Here is an 18,118-nt window from a genome sequence, read left to right as displayed (position 1 = left end):
ACAATAAAAATCACATCAACTAAAACTCTTCACAAATATGTAATAGGGCAAACATTCAACCACAGTGCAAACAATTTAAAAAAAAATGTTGAAAGGACTATTTTAGGGAACAGAATTTTTTTAATATGGATTTCAAGAAGGGCTCAGCTGCTATTCACAAAATGGAAGAAGATGAAGGGCACCTTTGCCCTTTCATTCTCTAAGTCCACGCTTAGAGGATTCCTCTAGGATGAGGAGCAAGGCCACTTAACCCTTCCCTGCTTGATTTAAAGAACAGGTATTAGTTCAACTCCCCTTGCAGATCACAGCTCAGCTACTACACAAGGTGCTCTCGTGCTCTTCTGCTGAAAACGTGCTTGCTCCTTTAGTCTATTCATTGGACTAGAGGAAAAACAAAAGAGCTAACCACTATCTAGTGATTAGTACACAACTTCAGAGAAGGTAGCTAGAGTTTTGCTTCAGTTAATAAGAAAGCACTTCACTTCCACACGCCACACAGGATGTACAACAATTCTCCTAAGCGGACGTGTATTATACTGCTAAACAAATATGGTAGCAATAATTCGAGTCAAAGATGTAATTTTTTCCTCAGGAGAACAGGTGCCTGCAGGAAAAATATAGCTTATTGCATTTCCTAAATTTAAAATTTCTGACGGCATACATAATTCTTTTTTCTTTTGTACGTTACCATCTGCAACAGAGGTAAGCATAACAGGTAAGAAACCTGTTCTGTGACAGACTCATAGAAGGATAATTACCCATCCTTCTCTTAACAGTGTAGGATAATTACATTCCAGGTGGAATTCAAATATATGTGTCTGCTGGGATATAATTTTCTTGATCATTTATCATAACTTGAAAAAGATTTATTAATTAAAACATTAACGATAAACTGCAATTTTTTTCTAACCTTACTGGTTAATTCTGAATTTTCCCTACATCCAAGAAACACCCATAAACAAATTATAGTTTCCCCTACAACTGTATCTCCCTGCCATCTTTATTCACAGGTTAAACCTCTGGCAGGAGGGTTTTGCCAGGAAGCTTCTCTGTCTACAGTTTCTGAGCCTGACACCCTGTTCCAAGATGCCACACTCCTTTTTTTTCCACAAGTACACGTGCTGACGATATCGAATCAGACTGGAAAACATGAAAGTTAGGCTGAAATTGAGGTCAAAAGCAGCACTACCCTCCAGGACCCCTGTGGCTTTTCAGATAAATATAGCAGGTGTCAGAGTCATGTGCTTATTATGAGAAAGTGTTAACACTATCACCCGAAGCAGAGGAGAGACACAAAACCCTTCAAAAATAAAAGCTACTGTAAAATAGGCTTTTTAATATTTCTGAAATGCCGAACTGGGGAAAAAAATCCATGAAAGCTTACGATTAAGAAAAGTTCTAACAGAGGTTTAAGTGACTGCCAAGTATAATAAGGTATTCAGAATAGATACCGTCATGTAGAATTAAGGTTCAACACCAACCTAGAGTCATGTTAAGAAGCACTTATCAGATAGTTATTTCTAGAAAAATGGGTAAAATGACATATAGATGTTTGATACAGAGAGCATTACCATTAACATTACTGTCATGGGGGCCAGGGCTTCTGCAACAACAATTTTTAGCCTAGAGAGATTAGTCTCTTCAGACTCCCTAGAGAAAGACCGCTTTCTCCTGGCACTAACTCACAGCACATTTGTAAATTAAGCTCCTCTGGGGGGGTTTCAGACATCTTGAGAGAGATTCCCTAAGTAAACTTCACCTTGCAAGTACCTCCCATAGGTACCTACACTGCAGCGAGAGCTGTGCAAGCATTTAACAAAGAGGCAATCCTTGCTCCTTACAAAGAAGTAACGTAGAAGTAACGTAAGTAAGACAGAGAAGAAGAGAGGAGTATGACACTAGCAACCAAGAATACAGTACAACAGGAAAAGCATGAGAATGGCACAAGAGACAAGAGTCAGAGCACACAAGAGGCAAAAGCACCATCAATACCATTATTATGCTGCATCATCCTTGTGCCCACATCTTAACTTTTCAGGATAAAAGGCACCCTATGGTATCTCGTAAGTGTTTCCACCACCAGAACCTGTCATGTCCACAGTAAGCGGAAATGGGCTTGAGCAACAAAGCTTGATATGTTTCTTCAAGCTTCTCCATAAAACCCATTTTGTTTCTTCCAAGTAATTATCTCAGATTTAGCAGCACCCACATAGGCGAAGAATAACAAAATGTTTTTTGGACTAAGTCCAACACAACAAGAACACATGTGCCTACTTACAAACGGAATTTTTTTTTTTTTATTTATAAATAAAGATCTGTTTGTGATTACAGTGAAGTATTTCACACCCGGTGTTTCAAAAGGCATTAAGAAACAACCATGAGGCACTCTTAACATTGGCTATACGACTACAACACATGAAGCAGAAGTGACAAAAAAAGAAGACTGGTGACACTACAAAGAAAGAGGCTGAAGCAATGATTCCCTCCATCACTCCATCTTGTCCTACTGCATGCTGGCCTACAAATCGCTCTCTCCCGTGACGCTCCTATGGGTTGGGAAGAGGAAGAAAGAACATCAAGAAGGTTTGCTAGTGTCTCACAGAGCTACTTGAGGGACACAGAATCACAGAATTGCCTAAGTTGGAAGAGACCTTTCAGATCATCTTGTCCAACCATCAACTTAACTCTTGACAAAAAATGTTGGATTCCTAGGAAGAAAAGATCTTAAGATGTTAGGATGCTGAGCCTGGTCCTCTGTATTTGCAGGCACCAACACAACAGATGACTAAGTTGCTCTCGCCCACACGCTACAGGCCACAAAATCCTTCCCGGCACCCATATAAGACTTAAGACATGTTATGAAGAAAAAATTGCCTGAAGCTGAAAAATCATAAATACATGAAGCGCCAAACAGCTCTAAAATAAATAAATTAATAAATAAAATGCTGCCAGTCAGATGCAAATTCTTAAGACTTAATGCTCAATCCTACCCTTTTACTACGGCTGTACTGTGGTAGTACCTTGAGCCCAATGAAATTGGAAATACATTATATGAGCCTCACCCGAAGGATCAAACAAATGACAGCCCCTAGCCCTAACAGCTTACTTTCACTTCTGACACAAATCGTTAAATGGCTTTCAAGTGAATTTAAAAGAAGTGTCAAGCACTTAACGTTACTTAAAGGCTGTTCACATGCTAAAAGTATGCACTTGCAAGTTATCTTGCACAACTTATTTTCTTGAGTGCTGGTAACTTTTCAGTGACATGATAGCATCGATACAAAGTGCATACTGAACTTCTTCATGTGTAAAAAGCAATTCTAAACAGAAAAGATAAAATAACAAGCATGGTTTCCTTACAGGTAAATCGTGCCAGACAAACTTGGTGGCCGCCTATGACAGGGTTACAGTATTTGTGGATAAGGTAAGAGCAACTGACATCATCTACCTGGACTTAGGCAAAGCATTTGACATTGTCCTGCACAACATCCTTGGAGAGACATGGATTTGACAGATGGACCACTTGGTAGATAAGGAATTGGCTGGATGGTCGCACTGAGTGGTGTTCCTCAGGGGTTGGTACTGGGACCGATGCTGTTTAACATATTTGTTGGTGACATGGACAGTGGGATTAAGTGAACCCTCAGCAAGTCTGCCAACACCACCAAGCTGTGTGGTGCAGTCGACACGCTGCAGGGGAGGGATGCCATCCACAGGGACCTGGACAGGCTTGAGAGGTAGGCTAATGCAAAGCCATTTTTCTGTGCAAAGGGTGTCCTCTGTGCTATTATGTATGAGACAGATTCCAGCAAACTTCAAGCCACACTAGCCAGTGAGCAGGACACAAGGTCTGCAAACCTGCTATCAAGCAACTACAGGTTTGACACTGGAGGGACTTTCGGTCTAGGACAGCTAACAGAAAGGTCCATATGATTAGGCAGGTACAATGCCAGCAAACACCAAGTCAGATTGGCCAGTGGATAGGACTGGACGTTTGGGGGCTGGACACCGCAAGGACAACAGGTGTAGGGGTCTGCTACCAGAGAGTGGAGGTCTGGGATCTGACACTTGAGGAACCATCTGGTCTGGATAGGTACATGGGGTGTGCATGTACAAGCGTGTGTGCGACATCTGATAGCAAGGCTCAGCCTTACAACTGGTTGGACCTGGGATTAGCGAAGTGCAGCAGCCTCACATCACGTGGACCAGAGAGGAAGAATCTCCTGGGTCTGTGACTCCAACAGCTTCAGCTCTGGAGAAATGAATCAGTGCACTCCTGTTTTGGCCACTCTAAACTTACCTCATGTGCTTAGAAAACTTTCATTTAAATACCTAGAATCTGGAGCAGAGCCCACTCTTGAGCACAGAACAGCAGAGGCATGATTCAGTTGTGTAAAACCCAAATGTAATGACATTTGAGGTGCTCCATCTGGTCCAGATGAGCAAGGCTGTTGTGCGGCTCCTGTATCGTACCCATCTGCCCCATCTGGCTATCTCAAGGACCCAAGAGCACATCTAATTACAAGCACCCTTGTTAAGACAAATTAATTACTGCCAAAATGACTGTGCTGTTAAATTAGGTATACCAGACACATGCCTAAAATTAGAGGAATAAAACTGGGCCACATCATGTTCTATGATTTCACATAATAAATGCCTGAGACCCAAGGACAAGGTACTTACTGTCACATACAACAGATACAGCTCCATGTCTGACTCTGGTAACTGAGATACAAAAAGTCTTTCCAGGGGAGATTCAATCACCCAGATTTTCCTCTTTGATTCAGATGCAACACAAAGCAATACCGCATGTACCTCAGTTAAGACATGCAGATGCATACTATAGCATTTACATCTTCTGCTACACCTTACTACTTCACCAGTGTATGGACTCTAGCACAAAACTGTTGTGCCTAACTATCACAGAAAGACTCAGGTCAGCTCATAGTATGTGAAAGCACACACAAAAAACCACCCAGTGTCCTGTTTGTCCCTGTTCTGGAAAATGAGCTTAGGCATCTAAAGAAATGGTTATGAGCAAGGTCTGAAGTGCCATGACTGAAGAAATAGGAGACAACAAGAAACCATCTCCAAATGAAGGGCATCAGTGCTGTTCTTACAAAAGATGCAGAGGATATTCAAGACTTGTTCACAGTATAAATAAATATTGTCATCTAATTCCTTCCAACATTCAGTACTATCCAAGTTCTAATTAACAGAGAGAAATTAGTATCTCTGGACTCATTTCAGACAACTGCTTAAGAACAGAGTAGGACAGGTTGGATGAACTGCCCCTTTGGCTTCTTCAGAGTCAGCAGAGAACTAGGTTTTTCTTTTTCTAGGTATCTAACTTAATTTACTATTTTAGATTAAATTAATCATAACTTTTAGTACCAACAATTACAAGAGCTCTCTGGCTATTAATGCTTACCATACTTAGTCAGAAATGATCTGTTTCTGACTAAGCAACTGCAGATAAAACTAAGTGAGAAATTAACTGATCTTCTCTCTCTTACGCAGCAGAGGATACAACCCATCAACTCTTAGAGGGGATTTTATCTGTATTTATCATGAGGACATCTTCACCAAAGTTTGCCACCTTTTACCTCTATATGTAACCATTTTAGAAACGGGCAATTCAAGGTACAAGTCATCTCAACCCTGAATTAATACATAAGGGGTAGCAAGATTAACATTTGTACTACATAATGAAGACAAGTGACTACAAGAGAAGCTGGCTTTCTTTCCAAAGGTGGAAAAACTTATTTGTTCCAAGTCAGGAATGCATTTGCAATGCCCCTCTGCAGCCACCAGCAGAACTTCCATGATTCTGCTTTCAAGAAAAAGCCGTCCCAAAGTGGTGTCATCATACAGAATTTCTCCGGTGTTACAAGGTGAGTACAATCTCAGCTCAGCTAGACGGGCAGACGCAGTTTACAGGTACTTTACCTTGTGGAAGTGGTAAGTGTGCTCCAAATTGACCACTGAATGTGATCCAGGTACCTCTTGTATCTTGGTTTACATGACTTTTTAATTGTGGTAACACAACGAAATAAACAAAAAACAATAAATAAATGAATAAAATAAAGTCTAAGCTATCAGGTCAATGTCACTTTAAAATCAATCATTACCCCATACCAGCTTTCCATAATATCTCATACTTCAATCATAAAATAAAATATTCAAGAACATGAAGTATATTTTATGGCTTATTTTCTTATGAATCTTTAAAATTAGTAAAAATGTAATCTTTAAACTGCTGCAAATTCTTTTCAAAACAAGAGTTACCTAGGTTTCAACTTTTTTTTTTTTTTTTTTGCTGAGAAAAGCAATTTTTAGTCTTGCAGGCAGACTTTCACTCCTCTTCTCCCTCAGTCTTCTCAGAGGTGTGGAGGTTTTAATTAAGCATTCAATTACAGTGCTTGATGAAGGCACATTCAAAGACTTTAAGAACGGCTTAGTGACACCGCCCCCAAAAAAGTGAATATTCCACAACAAAACACCTTCTGTAACTATAAATTTTACAAATACATTCCATTCTAGAAGTAAAATTAAGAAAATCATATTTTAGGGGAGGTTCATAAAAGAAAATGATATAATTATAATTCCATATATAAAATTATATAATTGGAATGTTGATTTTTATGAACTCCTATGTCCCTATCATTTGTACTAAATTATCCTCTGTCTTGCAACATAAAAATGATCAAGGAAATCTGTGAATGCCTGTGCCCCACAAGTATCCAGATTTGAGCTTGCTCACTTCATTTCATTATTGGGTAGAGTCAAAAAAGTTTTATTTTATTAGAAGAACTTTTGCACGATCCCTAGGTAAAAGCAAATTACTGGTGTAAATGTTTTATTTCCACGAAATATGAAGAGAGATATGCTGGAACATTTGGTAAAGCAAGTGCAGATTATTGACTTCTTTCTAATATATTAAACTGTGAGGTCAGAGGCCAAGGAAAAAGACTGGCTTATTTACAGGACTGTGGACTATATCGCAGAAGTAACCAACAAAAAAAGATACTTAGGGGTCATGGCATAAAACAGTCTTAACAAAAGCTTCCCAAAAGCCGCAATACAATGAAGACAAGAACCAAAGTGCTCACTGAAGGTGAAAATACAGAAATAAACAACACTTTAATAAAGAAGCATTGCTACTTCCATATACCAGATGGGGGAGGCTCATCTGCGTTCTGCAGTGTTATTCCGAGCTCTCTTCTGCAGACACCAAAAACAGGCAGTGAAAGAAAAGTCAGAATGCAAAACAAAAGCTGCAACAACAATTTGGGGACCAGCAAACAGTGAGCAAGACACACAGACTATCATGAGCAAAAAAGAAATGACAGCTTCCAGAACAGCCCAGTTCTGAAAAGATCCTCTTTTCGTTAGAAAAATATGGGTAAGCTTTCAAGTGGCCTCAGGTCAATTAATAAAACCTAGGGGTTTTTTTTTTTTATTTCTACCCAGGAAAGTAGTTGCAAGTTTGGAAACAAAACCAGTGATGAGTACTCTGCTTGATAACACTAATTGTGTCTGTATTTTTAGCGCAACTGTCAGGGTTGATGCTACTACTATTGCTTTTAGACATATGCTGCACTACAGACTTTGAGCCTATATTGCAAGCATAAATTATTCTTATTTTAAATAAGCCTGCTAAAATCCTCATGTAAAATTTGACAGTGTTTCTAGCTGTTTAACCACTCATGATGAGCTGACAATCCCAGCTCAGTAGCTAGTGTGGATTAATAGAACATACATATTGTAAAATGGGACGGGTATCTTCTCAACTGAGGTAAGATCCAACGTCACCTCTCTACCAACCTTTACACAGACTTCAGAATTCAGCATCTTCTTGTAAGTATAATGGCAATCAGAAATCAATTGTAAGAAAATACTTAATTATGAGCTGCACAACAATCAATCCTGAAATATGAAACAAAAGTCTTAAATAGTATGTTTATTATAATTCAATGAAAAGTAGAAGTCATATCTAAAAGCCGTATTAAAAACGCAAGGGATATCTGTGAAATGAATAAAAAGTGCAGTGTCTGATCTTCTGTGCATTTGTTGCCATAAGGGTTTTCATCCCAACACTTCTATCGTGAAGTGTACTTGCAGAGTAGAAACGTTTCAATAGTAGAGAGAAATATTCTGTTTGAAATGCAAGCACACGCTTCTAAGTAGAATATCAAACCCGAGTTTTTCCCAATTGAAATATACAAGTCATCCTCAGCAGCTGTATTAGAAAATCCAGTAGTATCAGCATTTGCAAAACCTCTAAGAACTGCATGGAATTATGCAGCTGCTACAAGAGGTTACGTCAAATAAATGAAATCTAATAGGACATAACTCCTGCCCACGTATACGTGCGCTCTGAACACTGAGCTTGTGCTGCAGAAGACAGCTACACATCCTTTCCTCCGAGATGACGCATCCCCCAAAAGATGCTCAGATGCTGATAAGAGTCACAGTTGCTCATCACCTTTTCTTATGAGAAACATACACAGAAAGGAACCAAATCAGCCATGCCACTTCCTTCGTTCCTTCTAGAGCTTTAGAAATGTTATTATTTATGTTGGCAACAACAATCCAATCATCTGCAAGCCTCAGCATGTTATCATTTGCTACCCTGAAAGCACTTTACATAAAACTTTAATCTCCATTACACATGAAAAATAAGGATGAGAAAGCTGTATTAAATCTTATTAATCCAGTCCTCAGTGCTATAACATACATATCTGATCCATCAATGGACAACAAATAAACTTAAAACTATTTTAGAATAATAAAAAAAATCCCACCCTGCATTGCGTGCAGCACTGGATCCAGCTCAAGCATACAAAATAAAAGCTTTCATCCATTTACGGTGTTTTCTGTTTGCTTCTGCTGTTAACAGACTACAGCGCAAAAGCTCCCTATGACAGCAATTCTTAACAGGTGACGAAATGTATTTTGTATCTTAAAGACTTCAAACTAAATGACTTCACTATGAGCCCTTGGGAAGGGGAAAAGAATTAGTAGAATGGAGCAGACCCTCACCTCTTTGTGTAAGCAACAAGTTTCATACACAGATAAAACTTTCTGCCTGGGACACTACCAGCTACAAGATTTTTTTTTTATAGGTAAAGAGAATATAGTACTATTGAATTATATTCCCACCCCACACCCCCCTCCCCCAGCTTTTCTTCTGGGTATGTTATATCAAATCAAACTTGATTGACATGTGGCACTGGGATCCAGCACAATAAAGGCTAAAATTTCACTGATAAGGTTCTTGGGTTTTATGAAATCATAAGCAATTGCAGAGAAACTACGACAGATCTGTTTCACAACATACTTTACCATCCACAGATGACATAACAGCATTCATCCTGAAGTACATTATTCATTTTAAGAAACAAAGAAGAGTTTAATCTTAAGACTATAAATTACTGCAGCCATTGCAAAACCTACAGACTTCTGCTGCCTACTCTTTTTAAGCATCTGAAGCAGCATTTCTGAATAAGAACTCATCTAAGCCAAACTCTGAATTTAGCCAATGCTTCATATTCTCCAAGAAAGAGGAGTTTTCTGTCTGGAATGCTGAACTGGATGAGATAGGCTTTGAAACCCTGCATAAAAGCTGAGCTCCTACACACCGACTCCTTGCTAAGCCTCTTAACTCCTCAGTTGATCCACCCACCCGCTCCAGAGCGTTTTACAGCAGGGAAGCTATATAAGGTACCTTCAGTCAGGGTGTCAATCAACACCATCTCATCTATTTCAGAGGGGTTATATCCCTCTGCACCAGCGAGGAAGTTGACACATCCCATCTCCTTCTCACTGGGCTTAATACTGACATGCCCCAACATCTCCAAGCATTACCAAGAGAATACAGAAGAAGCTCCACCACACCATTAAGACTGGGATGTGCCCCCGCTGATTTGAATGAATGTAAAGAAGTAAAACAGACAGCAAGATTAAAAACCAAAGGGAGAGGGAACTGACCCTACAGTAGATAGGGAACTGCTGTAAACAAAACAAATCTGAAAGGTTTCAAACAAAAGATGATTTGAAGAAGAGCAAAAAGAAAGAAGTAAGTCAGGTCAGGTCACAGAGCTAAAAAACAAAACAAACCACAAACAAATATTACCTTAACACCAGAATGGCTCACGGAAAACAGGAACAATTCCAAACAAAGATCTTATCATAGGAGGTTAATTTAACTTTCATCCTCCTTAAAGCTAGCATGCTTAATCCACAGAAACAGGGCTTGTAATAAGCCTAGTTCATTATAGACTACATATAAGCTTTACCTACTTAGTGATAAACCAGAGGAATGCCGAGAAAGCCTGTCCATATTCTCACAGCGGTTCGCAGAAGAACCACCTGCTGGAGACCACCACTGCTCTTATTTCTTATAGCCTTAAAGATTTACACCAAGATGAAATCTTACTTCCACCATGAAAAACTTAAAAGAGTCATTTTCACTAGGAAAGAAACAGGCTGGTGAGCACAAGGGGAAAAGTAAAATAGCATCATTCAAGTGATCCTCCAGCCTGGAAGACCAAGTAGTCATTGTATTATTTCACTCCCTAGGATTGCTTTGGCAGACGTCTCTCAGAAGACTTTCAGCCTGGTTATGAGCTATCCTAATGCTGGGATATTTCAGGCAACAAATGAATAGTTTCATGAAAATCAGGATATAACGTAATAGGGAAAAACTATATGAGCAAGAATAAATGAGCACAGATTTTAAAATCTTAAGAAGAGAACAGGAATTAGTTAGAACTCAGAAAAACAGACTGGCAAAGTTTTACTTCTTTTGGCTCACAGCTCTTCTCTCTGCATGCACTTATTCAGATATGCTGACTTTGCAGACAAAAATCAATTTTTACTGCTTTTTATTTCATTATGCACTATAGTGCCTAAAGAGCTATGACAATCTAGAACTGGATTAATTTTTGGCTAATGCACCACGGACAAAATTACTAAGCGAGTTCTACCTATAAGCCATTTCAGGAATCACGGATTGGTACATTATACACATTTTTTGACTGCACATTTAGTAATTCTCAAATACATCAGTGTTACCATTGACTCCGTGCCAAGCAAAAGTGGCACAACGGAATTTCAAAAAATCCCTCTAAAATGCCCTTTCAAGACATATGGCTAAAAGGGGAAAACATTGTTCAATTTACAACTACAAAGTTTGAAACTTCAGTACCAGAAAAGAAGAATGTCGTTCTTACTGAGTCACTTTTAAAGTTAGGATAAAAATATGTGTACATATTTATACGCATATACTTGCTGATAGAGTGGACTGCAAAACAAAACCCAGGAAAGTCAGATTACAGAAATTCTGTTGTATTTTAAAACAGAATTACTAGATTCTTACAAAAAAACTCAAATCTGGTTTCAAAACCAGATTTCTTCTGAGGAAGAAATAAATATTGTGAAACCAACTTCTTATTTGCTTATTATGTATTATTTGAAGAGGCGTATCTTCAGAAATATGAGAGTTAATCAAGTCCGAATTACTAATTAAAACAATTTCAGCATAGAATTGCTGCAGTAGAAACATGAGTCCATTCGCTCCTTGAACATACTGCTCCCATAATGGGTTTTATATGTGGCATACAATTTCTCAGAAACTTTCTACAGATCCCACAGAATTCATGAGCCCATCATCACTGGTAGAACATATGGATCAAAGCAACTCATTGTCAACGTAACTCTCTGTGACATATGCCACTCTCTGTGACTTGTGCACAGAGAGAGACTGAACTGATAACTTTAGATTTAAATTTGAAACAATAAATTTGCTTTTCTAATGTCTTTATTGCCTATTAAATTTAAATAATACTTTGTAACGGAAAAATAAGTCACACATTCCTCTAGCTTGTTTCTATACTCACGTTATGGACTTGATTCGGTTGCCCATACCCAGATGCGCTGGCCCATCTGAGAGGCCAAGATATCATCGAAGGAATGGCAGATACGGCACAGGACCTATGGAAGGTCTGTATCTGTGCCACGTGGAAGCTGAAGGTCAGCTGGGGTAACCGAGGCCATCTCAAACGGCTCTTGCCATCTGTGTGGGGTAATTTAAATGGAGTTTCTACACCAGAATTCGGCTCTGGACTGGGACACCCTACGCTACACAGATATACCTTCAGGTGACCAGACTGGAGTTGAGTGCTAAGCACCCGTTAGTGTCAGTGGACTCCGGAGAGCTACTGACTTCATCCTAAGGCCAACACCTACATCTCACCACTTGAGCAGCTCCCCAGATTCCTCTCTAACTCCCCGTACCAAACTCCCATTGACTGCCAAGCACGGCCACCCACCTCACACTACAGATGCCTGAACTCAGGTGCCCAAATTGCAAGCCAAATTCTACCACAAAGCTAGGTGGGATGACTACTAACATGGGAGTCTCAGTTTGACCCACCTAACTGCAGGCAAATGAGCTCAACTGAATATTGCTAGGAAAATAACCATTGTAGGATCTTTTATATTCCATGCAAAGAGACAGATGCCTTCAGAGACTACTTCAGTTAAATGCCTGGTTTTGGGTAAAATTAATCCACAGCTACGCATATCCTCCGAAGCATCCAGGAACATGCTCAATCTCTCTTAATGACGGCTGTAGCTAGCTTATACAGCCATATGCTCATATTGTCATTAGCTTTATTTCCTTCTCCTGTCATCTCCCTATATTGTTCATTTGCTTCTTCTTTCCTAGCGAGTTATAAACCTTAAGATAATATCCTACCTTAATCACTTACTTCAACAACACCTTATTACAATCTTAATTGGATCCTAGATTGTAAAAAAGTAAAAATAATGCTGGCTGATACTTATTTAGAACAAAATTCAGCACGCCTAGATATAACTCTACATGTCCACAGGCACTGAACAGCCATCAGATTGATCCCAGGACTGGAGACTACCGAAAGCCCAACAAAGCAGTGCTGGCAATCAAGTTAAAGCTCTTCTTCATCTGTCCAACACTTAAACGCAGTCCTGATGCTACATTAGAGGTGGACAAATACGCCTTTAAAACTGTATAGCACCGTGATAATTTTGTCTTTACAAAAACCCAAAAGCACTGTTTTTCAAACCTCAATAGAGATACCAATAGTAAAGTTAGCATCAATGTTTTCTAACCAAAAGGTCCACTATTTTAAGCAATGGATGAAAACTGCCAAGTTTAAAAATCACACGCTACGCAGTGGAAGAAAAGCCTAAGGAAGAAAAACACATTAAGAAAATGCATGATCAGAAAAAAAATCTGCGAACAATTGTTAGCATTTATGTAGTGGAGGGAGACTTCCATACATAGGAAAAAAAACTGTGTGTCTGCCATTTGTAAAGCTTGCTAAATTGCAGAAAAACACCAAACATGAGCATAATGCCAGACCAAAAATGCCAACTAACTAGTAAAGAAATTCAAAGAATAAGATTACCTTGTTCCAATCTAAAGCACAGGGAACGTTTTGCAGCCTCTATCTCAGGACTTGGATGATCCAGAACACGCCTGCACCACTGCAGAGGACTCAGTGATTTCTCTTGAGGAGTGAGACTCTTGGTAGGCAAGACGTACAACCTTAACCAAAATACACACAGGTATCAGCAAGATATCTAATACTTAGAAGTCTACCGTTGTATTCTCACTTTCCTGCCAACTAATAATTTGGAACAGTGCAAAGCCCTACAGTATGATATTCTAATAACAAAAGGTAGACCGAGGTAAAGAGTTTACACTAGTTGTTTTCTTCTCTCCTCAGAAAAGTAGGTGGCAAAATATGAACTCTACAGGTCTGGCACATCAAAACAAACTTGAAGTAGATGTCTCAAATCAAAAATGCTATCAGTCTTCCCTTTTATATTTGTCTTTACCAGAGATTAGATAATTTCAGTATTTGATTTTATATTTAAATCACAATTTCATTGTTATCTATTTCACTCTTTTACCTATAACAATTTAATCAAGTTGTCAGAGTGCTGATTATAATTTAATCTTGCATACACAGTATCTTCTCCCCGATGAACCAAAAGTTGTACGAGTCAGATTTCTAAAGATTAGAAAACATTTGCTGAGAAACAATGAAAATATATTTTCAATATTCAATTCCAGCAGAACAAAAAAAAAAAATAAAAAAAAGTGAGAAAAGCTAGTGTATATGCATTATTCTCAGACAAAAGTAGGCAACTAATCAGATGGTCAAGCACAGTAGGGAGCCAGGTATCAAAGGAGATTTCATGGGGACATTCCTGAAGCCGGGATCGGCGTGTCTGCTGTCGCCTTTGCGGATTATCAGGCAGAAGCAGACGCCAGTTCACCTGGGAGAGAGAGGATCTCCCAGGAAGGGAACTATTCTTGGCTGCCTGAGACAGCTTGGCAGCTCCTTGGCCTGACCACTTCTGATCGATGGGGCTGCGGACAGTCAGAGGCAGATTCTCAAGCATGAGCAAAACACTCCACGGGCTGCCAAGGAATTTGGCCTGCACACAGGGGTGCAAAAGGCAAGAACAAAGGGAAAAAAGGACCGAGCTCCTCAGGGGACCACTAACAGGTAGCATCTTCAGGGGTTTGGCTCAACAGCTACCCAAGTCCTCCAAGAGCAACTGTTCTCCCATGCCTGCTCAATGCTGGTTTTTTCCCTGTGAAGTCAATCAGCACTTTCTACCCGGCTCACAAGGAATAAATATCCTCAACTGCGATTGCTCGCTCTCTTGGCAACCCCAGCAGAGATCAACTACTGAATTTCTCCGAGAGGACTCATGTCCCCCGATTTCCTGCAGTGCCTCACTACACGTTTAAACAAATGATACTGAGAAAAGCGAAAAGAAAAAAAAAAAAAACTGAACACAAAATTCTTTCAGCTTTCCTGTTAACCTGCAGAAATGTTTCAAAAGCTGAACATCTGACTGATGAATTCTCAGCCATCAGGCGTTTGTGTAAAAAGCTGAAGAGCAAGAAGAGGTTTGACTCGTCTGCAAGGATGCCAATTATACAGGATTTTTTGTAACTGCAGCTAAAAAAAAAAAAAAAAGCCTAAAATTATGAATCAACAACTAGGATAAGCACTGGTCTTTGGCTTTCCAGATAGCAGTTTGCTTTAAAGACTGACATGACAAAAAAGTCACCGGCATCACACAGCTGACCTTTCACAGACAACAGGAGAGATTTAGCCTTGAACTAAAAAAGTTCAAGAGCTAAAACAACTCACCCTTAGTGGAATAAATTAGTTAGCACATCCCTGTTACCAAATTCTTCTGTGGATACATATGTGTGACATGAAGGTGAATTTTGGCCACCAAAAAGCATTTAGGATTGCTTCCAGGGGCCAAATCCAATAGGAAATTTTACTAAGGCACGTAAAATAATGATGACTTTCTACCATCCTGTAATGTGAACAGGGAAAACATTTTCTTTAATAGGATGGGATCAAACAAATTCAACATTCCTTAATGTGAAGTGAAGTTAGGACCAATGTAAAATCCGATTCAAGTCCAGAACGACAACCCCAAAACAGCCCTGTGCAGACTAACAGTACACACAATGAAACAACACTGACAAAAATTTCCATACAATTTGCTGATGATTCTCAAAAGCAATTTTCCAAAACTGCAGCATGGTATTATTTGTACCATGAAATGTACACACGGCCATCATTCAAGAAATATTTACGCTATTTGGATCAATTTTTAAATTCATTCTCTGCCACCAAAAATAAGGATGTTTACATCCATCTCAGCTGCATTATACTGTATTTTATTCTCAGCTGACGTAAACCTCAGCTCAATTTAAAAGCCAACCGCATAGAAAACTACATCGAAGCTTTGACAGATTCTTAAACCAGTTATTTAAATATAGATTATATATATTTTATTACTGACACTTTAAAACAAATGAGCATCAATTACATTTAACATGGTTATGCAGCCAGTGATTTCCACAGTATTCCAGCAGTGTCCCTACGGTGCTTGTCCACATTGCCGAGACAAGTTTTGAGGCACCAGGCTCACTTGTTTAATTAAATAAGTCTATAAATAAGAGACTTAAGTTTATAAACAGAGGCGTACAATAAATAAGTCTACCTTCCGTCTATAATTTCCCATTCTACCTCTTTTTAAGCGATTACAATCATTCCTCTCAGTCGATTTTATTTTCTGCTTTATTCCCTTGTTATTCATTTCTGCTTTATTTCATTTACCAGCACCCTACCGTGCCTTTTGGAGCTCCAGGGGCATTTATTAAGATACACGACCGACCATTTAGTTCAACGTCTAAAAGACAAAAGCCCCCCCCTCCCCCGCCCCCCCCCCCCCCAAATCCCCGCCGATGGGAGGCAACCGGGCAGGGGTTTTAGGATGGGGAGGCACTCGCTGCTCAGATCAAGGGCTTTCCCAGCACAATTCCGCTATTTTTAATTCCTTATGTAAACGGGAGGCTGAAACTAGGCTGAGACCTGAAATTAGAGGGAGAGACGAGCTTCTTTCAAAGGGGAAGAAAACGAGCACGAAACCCCCGCCGAGGGCGCGACCCCCCTGGGCCCGACAGGGGGAAAACGGCCCCCACCTGAGCCCCATCCTGCACACGGGCCCCTGCTTAACCGCACCGTTTCAGGGTAAAAAAAAAAAAAAAAAAAAAAAAAAAAAAAAAAGGAAAAAGAAAAAAGAAAAAGAAAAAAGGCAGATTTAAGTTTAAGCAGAACGAGATCAAGCGGATTTGGGAGCTAACGCTAATCAGAGCCTGGAGAGCCCCAGCGGGGTGAGGGCTGAGGGAGGCGGCGGCCTCCGTCGGCCCGGCCGGGGAGAGGGGACGGGACACACCGGCCGGACGCCCGGGTGCAGAGGGAGGTGGGGGGGGCAGAGCCGAACCGGCGGCATGTACCATGTATCCTCGTCCTGTCCGCAGCCGCCGTCCTCCAGCTCCAGCACCGCCACCTCGTCCAGCACCGTGGCCCCCGCGGCCGGGCCGCCGCCACCTTCCTGCCCCCCGCCGCCGCCGGCCGCCGTCAGGCCGGGCGAGGGCTTGAAATAGGCGAGGGGCTCCGGCGGGCCCAGGGCGGCGGCGCACAGCAGGGTGGGCACCGGGCTGGGCATGCACGGCCCGGCCCCGCCACCGCCGCCCGCCACCGAAGGGGGGCTGGCGGGGCGCAGCCCGGCGGGGGCCGGCGGCGGGGCCAGCAGCAGGTGCGGGCCGGCGGCCACCGTGGCGGCGGCGGCAGCGCGGCTGCGGAGCTGCTCGTTTTGCTTCTCCAGCTTCCGCACCAGCTCCTGCAGCTTCTTCACCTCCAGCTCGGCGCTGACGGAGGGGCCGGCGCCGCTGCCTTTCACCTCCGCCATCATCGCCGGCTTCAGCAAAGCAGCCTCCATCCTGCCGGCCCGCCGCCGCTAACCGCCACCGGCACCTGCTCCGCCGCGCCGCCGGAGGGCAGCGCCCGGCCCCCGCCGCAGGAGTGCCGGGGGGGTGGGGGGGAGCCCCGGCCCTGCGCTCGGCCGCCGCCTCTTTGCGCCTCCCTCCCGTCAGCGGCGAGGAGGAGGAGGAGGAGGAGGAGGAGGAGGAGGAGGAGGAGGAGGAGGAGGAGGAGGGTGCGATCCCCTCCCACTCCGGCAGCCGGAACGCCGCGCACGGCGGGAACAAAGAGCCGCCCCCCCTTCCATCCGCCCAGGGGAAGGGGCGGCGGGGGAGCCCCGGGGGCGGTGGGGATTTAAACAAAGGTGCCTCCCCCCCCCCACTTTCCTCCTCATCGCCCCAGCCGCGGGTTGGGTCTGGGCCGGGACGCCGCTCCTCTCGTGAGGCGTGTAATTAGAGCCTGGTGGTTGTCAGGGTTGTCATTATGCAGATGGGACGTGTGATGGGAATGGGAATCGCGGAGAGAGGCTTTGTTGGGGCTTCCTTCGAAAGGAGCCGAATTCAGCCAAAAAGACGGGGGGGGGGGGGTTCGTGGTTTGGAAACGCCCTGATTCCTGGAGTTCGGATTCACAGGGAGGAAAGGGGCGACGTGTTTTTGAAGACGTGTTGCTGGTGAGGCAGGAAGGCTGAACCAAGCGCAGTGGAAAACCTGCATTACCACGTAACTAACTGTTCACGTATAGGAGAACCTCTGAGGTGAAA

The 18,118-nt window shown here is 41.9% G+C and overlaps 1 protein-coding gene across 2 annotated transcripts in view; it reads right to left on the bottom strand.

The window, feature by feature from the left end:
• SLAIN1 (SLAIN motif family member 1) overlaps positions 1–17,445 on the bottom strand; it is a 57,309-nt gene extending 39,864 nt beyond the window's left edge. For both annotated transcript variants that reach the window (XM_063336015.1, XM_063336023.1), the window contains exons 1-2: positions 16,892–17,445; positions 13,458–13,597 (exon numbers count right to left, since the gene is read on the bottom strand). In XM_063336015.1, the coding sequence (XP_063192085.1) occupies positions 13,458–13,597; positions 16,892–17,376 (625 nt within the window). In that variant the 5' untranslated portion in view covers positions 17,377–17,445. The remainder of the gene's footprint in view (positions 1–13,457; positions 13,598–16,891) is intronic.
• Between the last annotated feature and the right edge of the window lie 673 nt (positions 17,446–18,118).

This window comes from Chroicocephalus ridibundus, chromosome 1 (assembly GCF_963924245.1).
Source record: "Chroicocephalus ridibundus chromosome 1, bChrRid1.1, whole genome shotgun sequence".
Lineage (NCBI taxonomy): Eukaryota > Metazoa > Chordata > Aves > Charadriiformes > Laridae > Chroicocephalus > Chroicocephalus ridibundus.
This window is presented reverse-complemented; position numbering and strand designations above follow the sequence as displayed.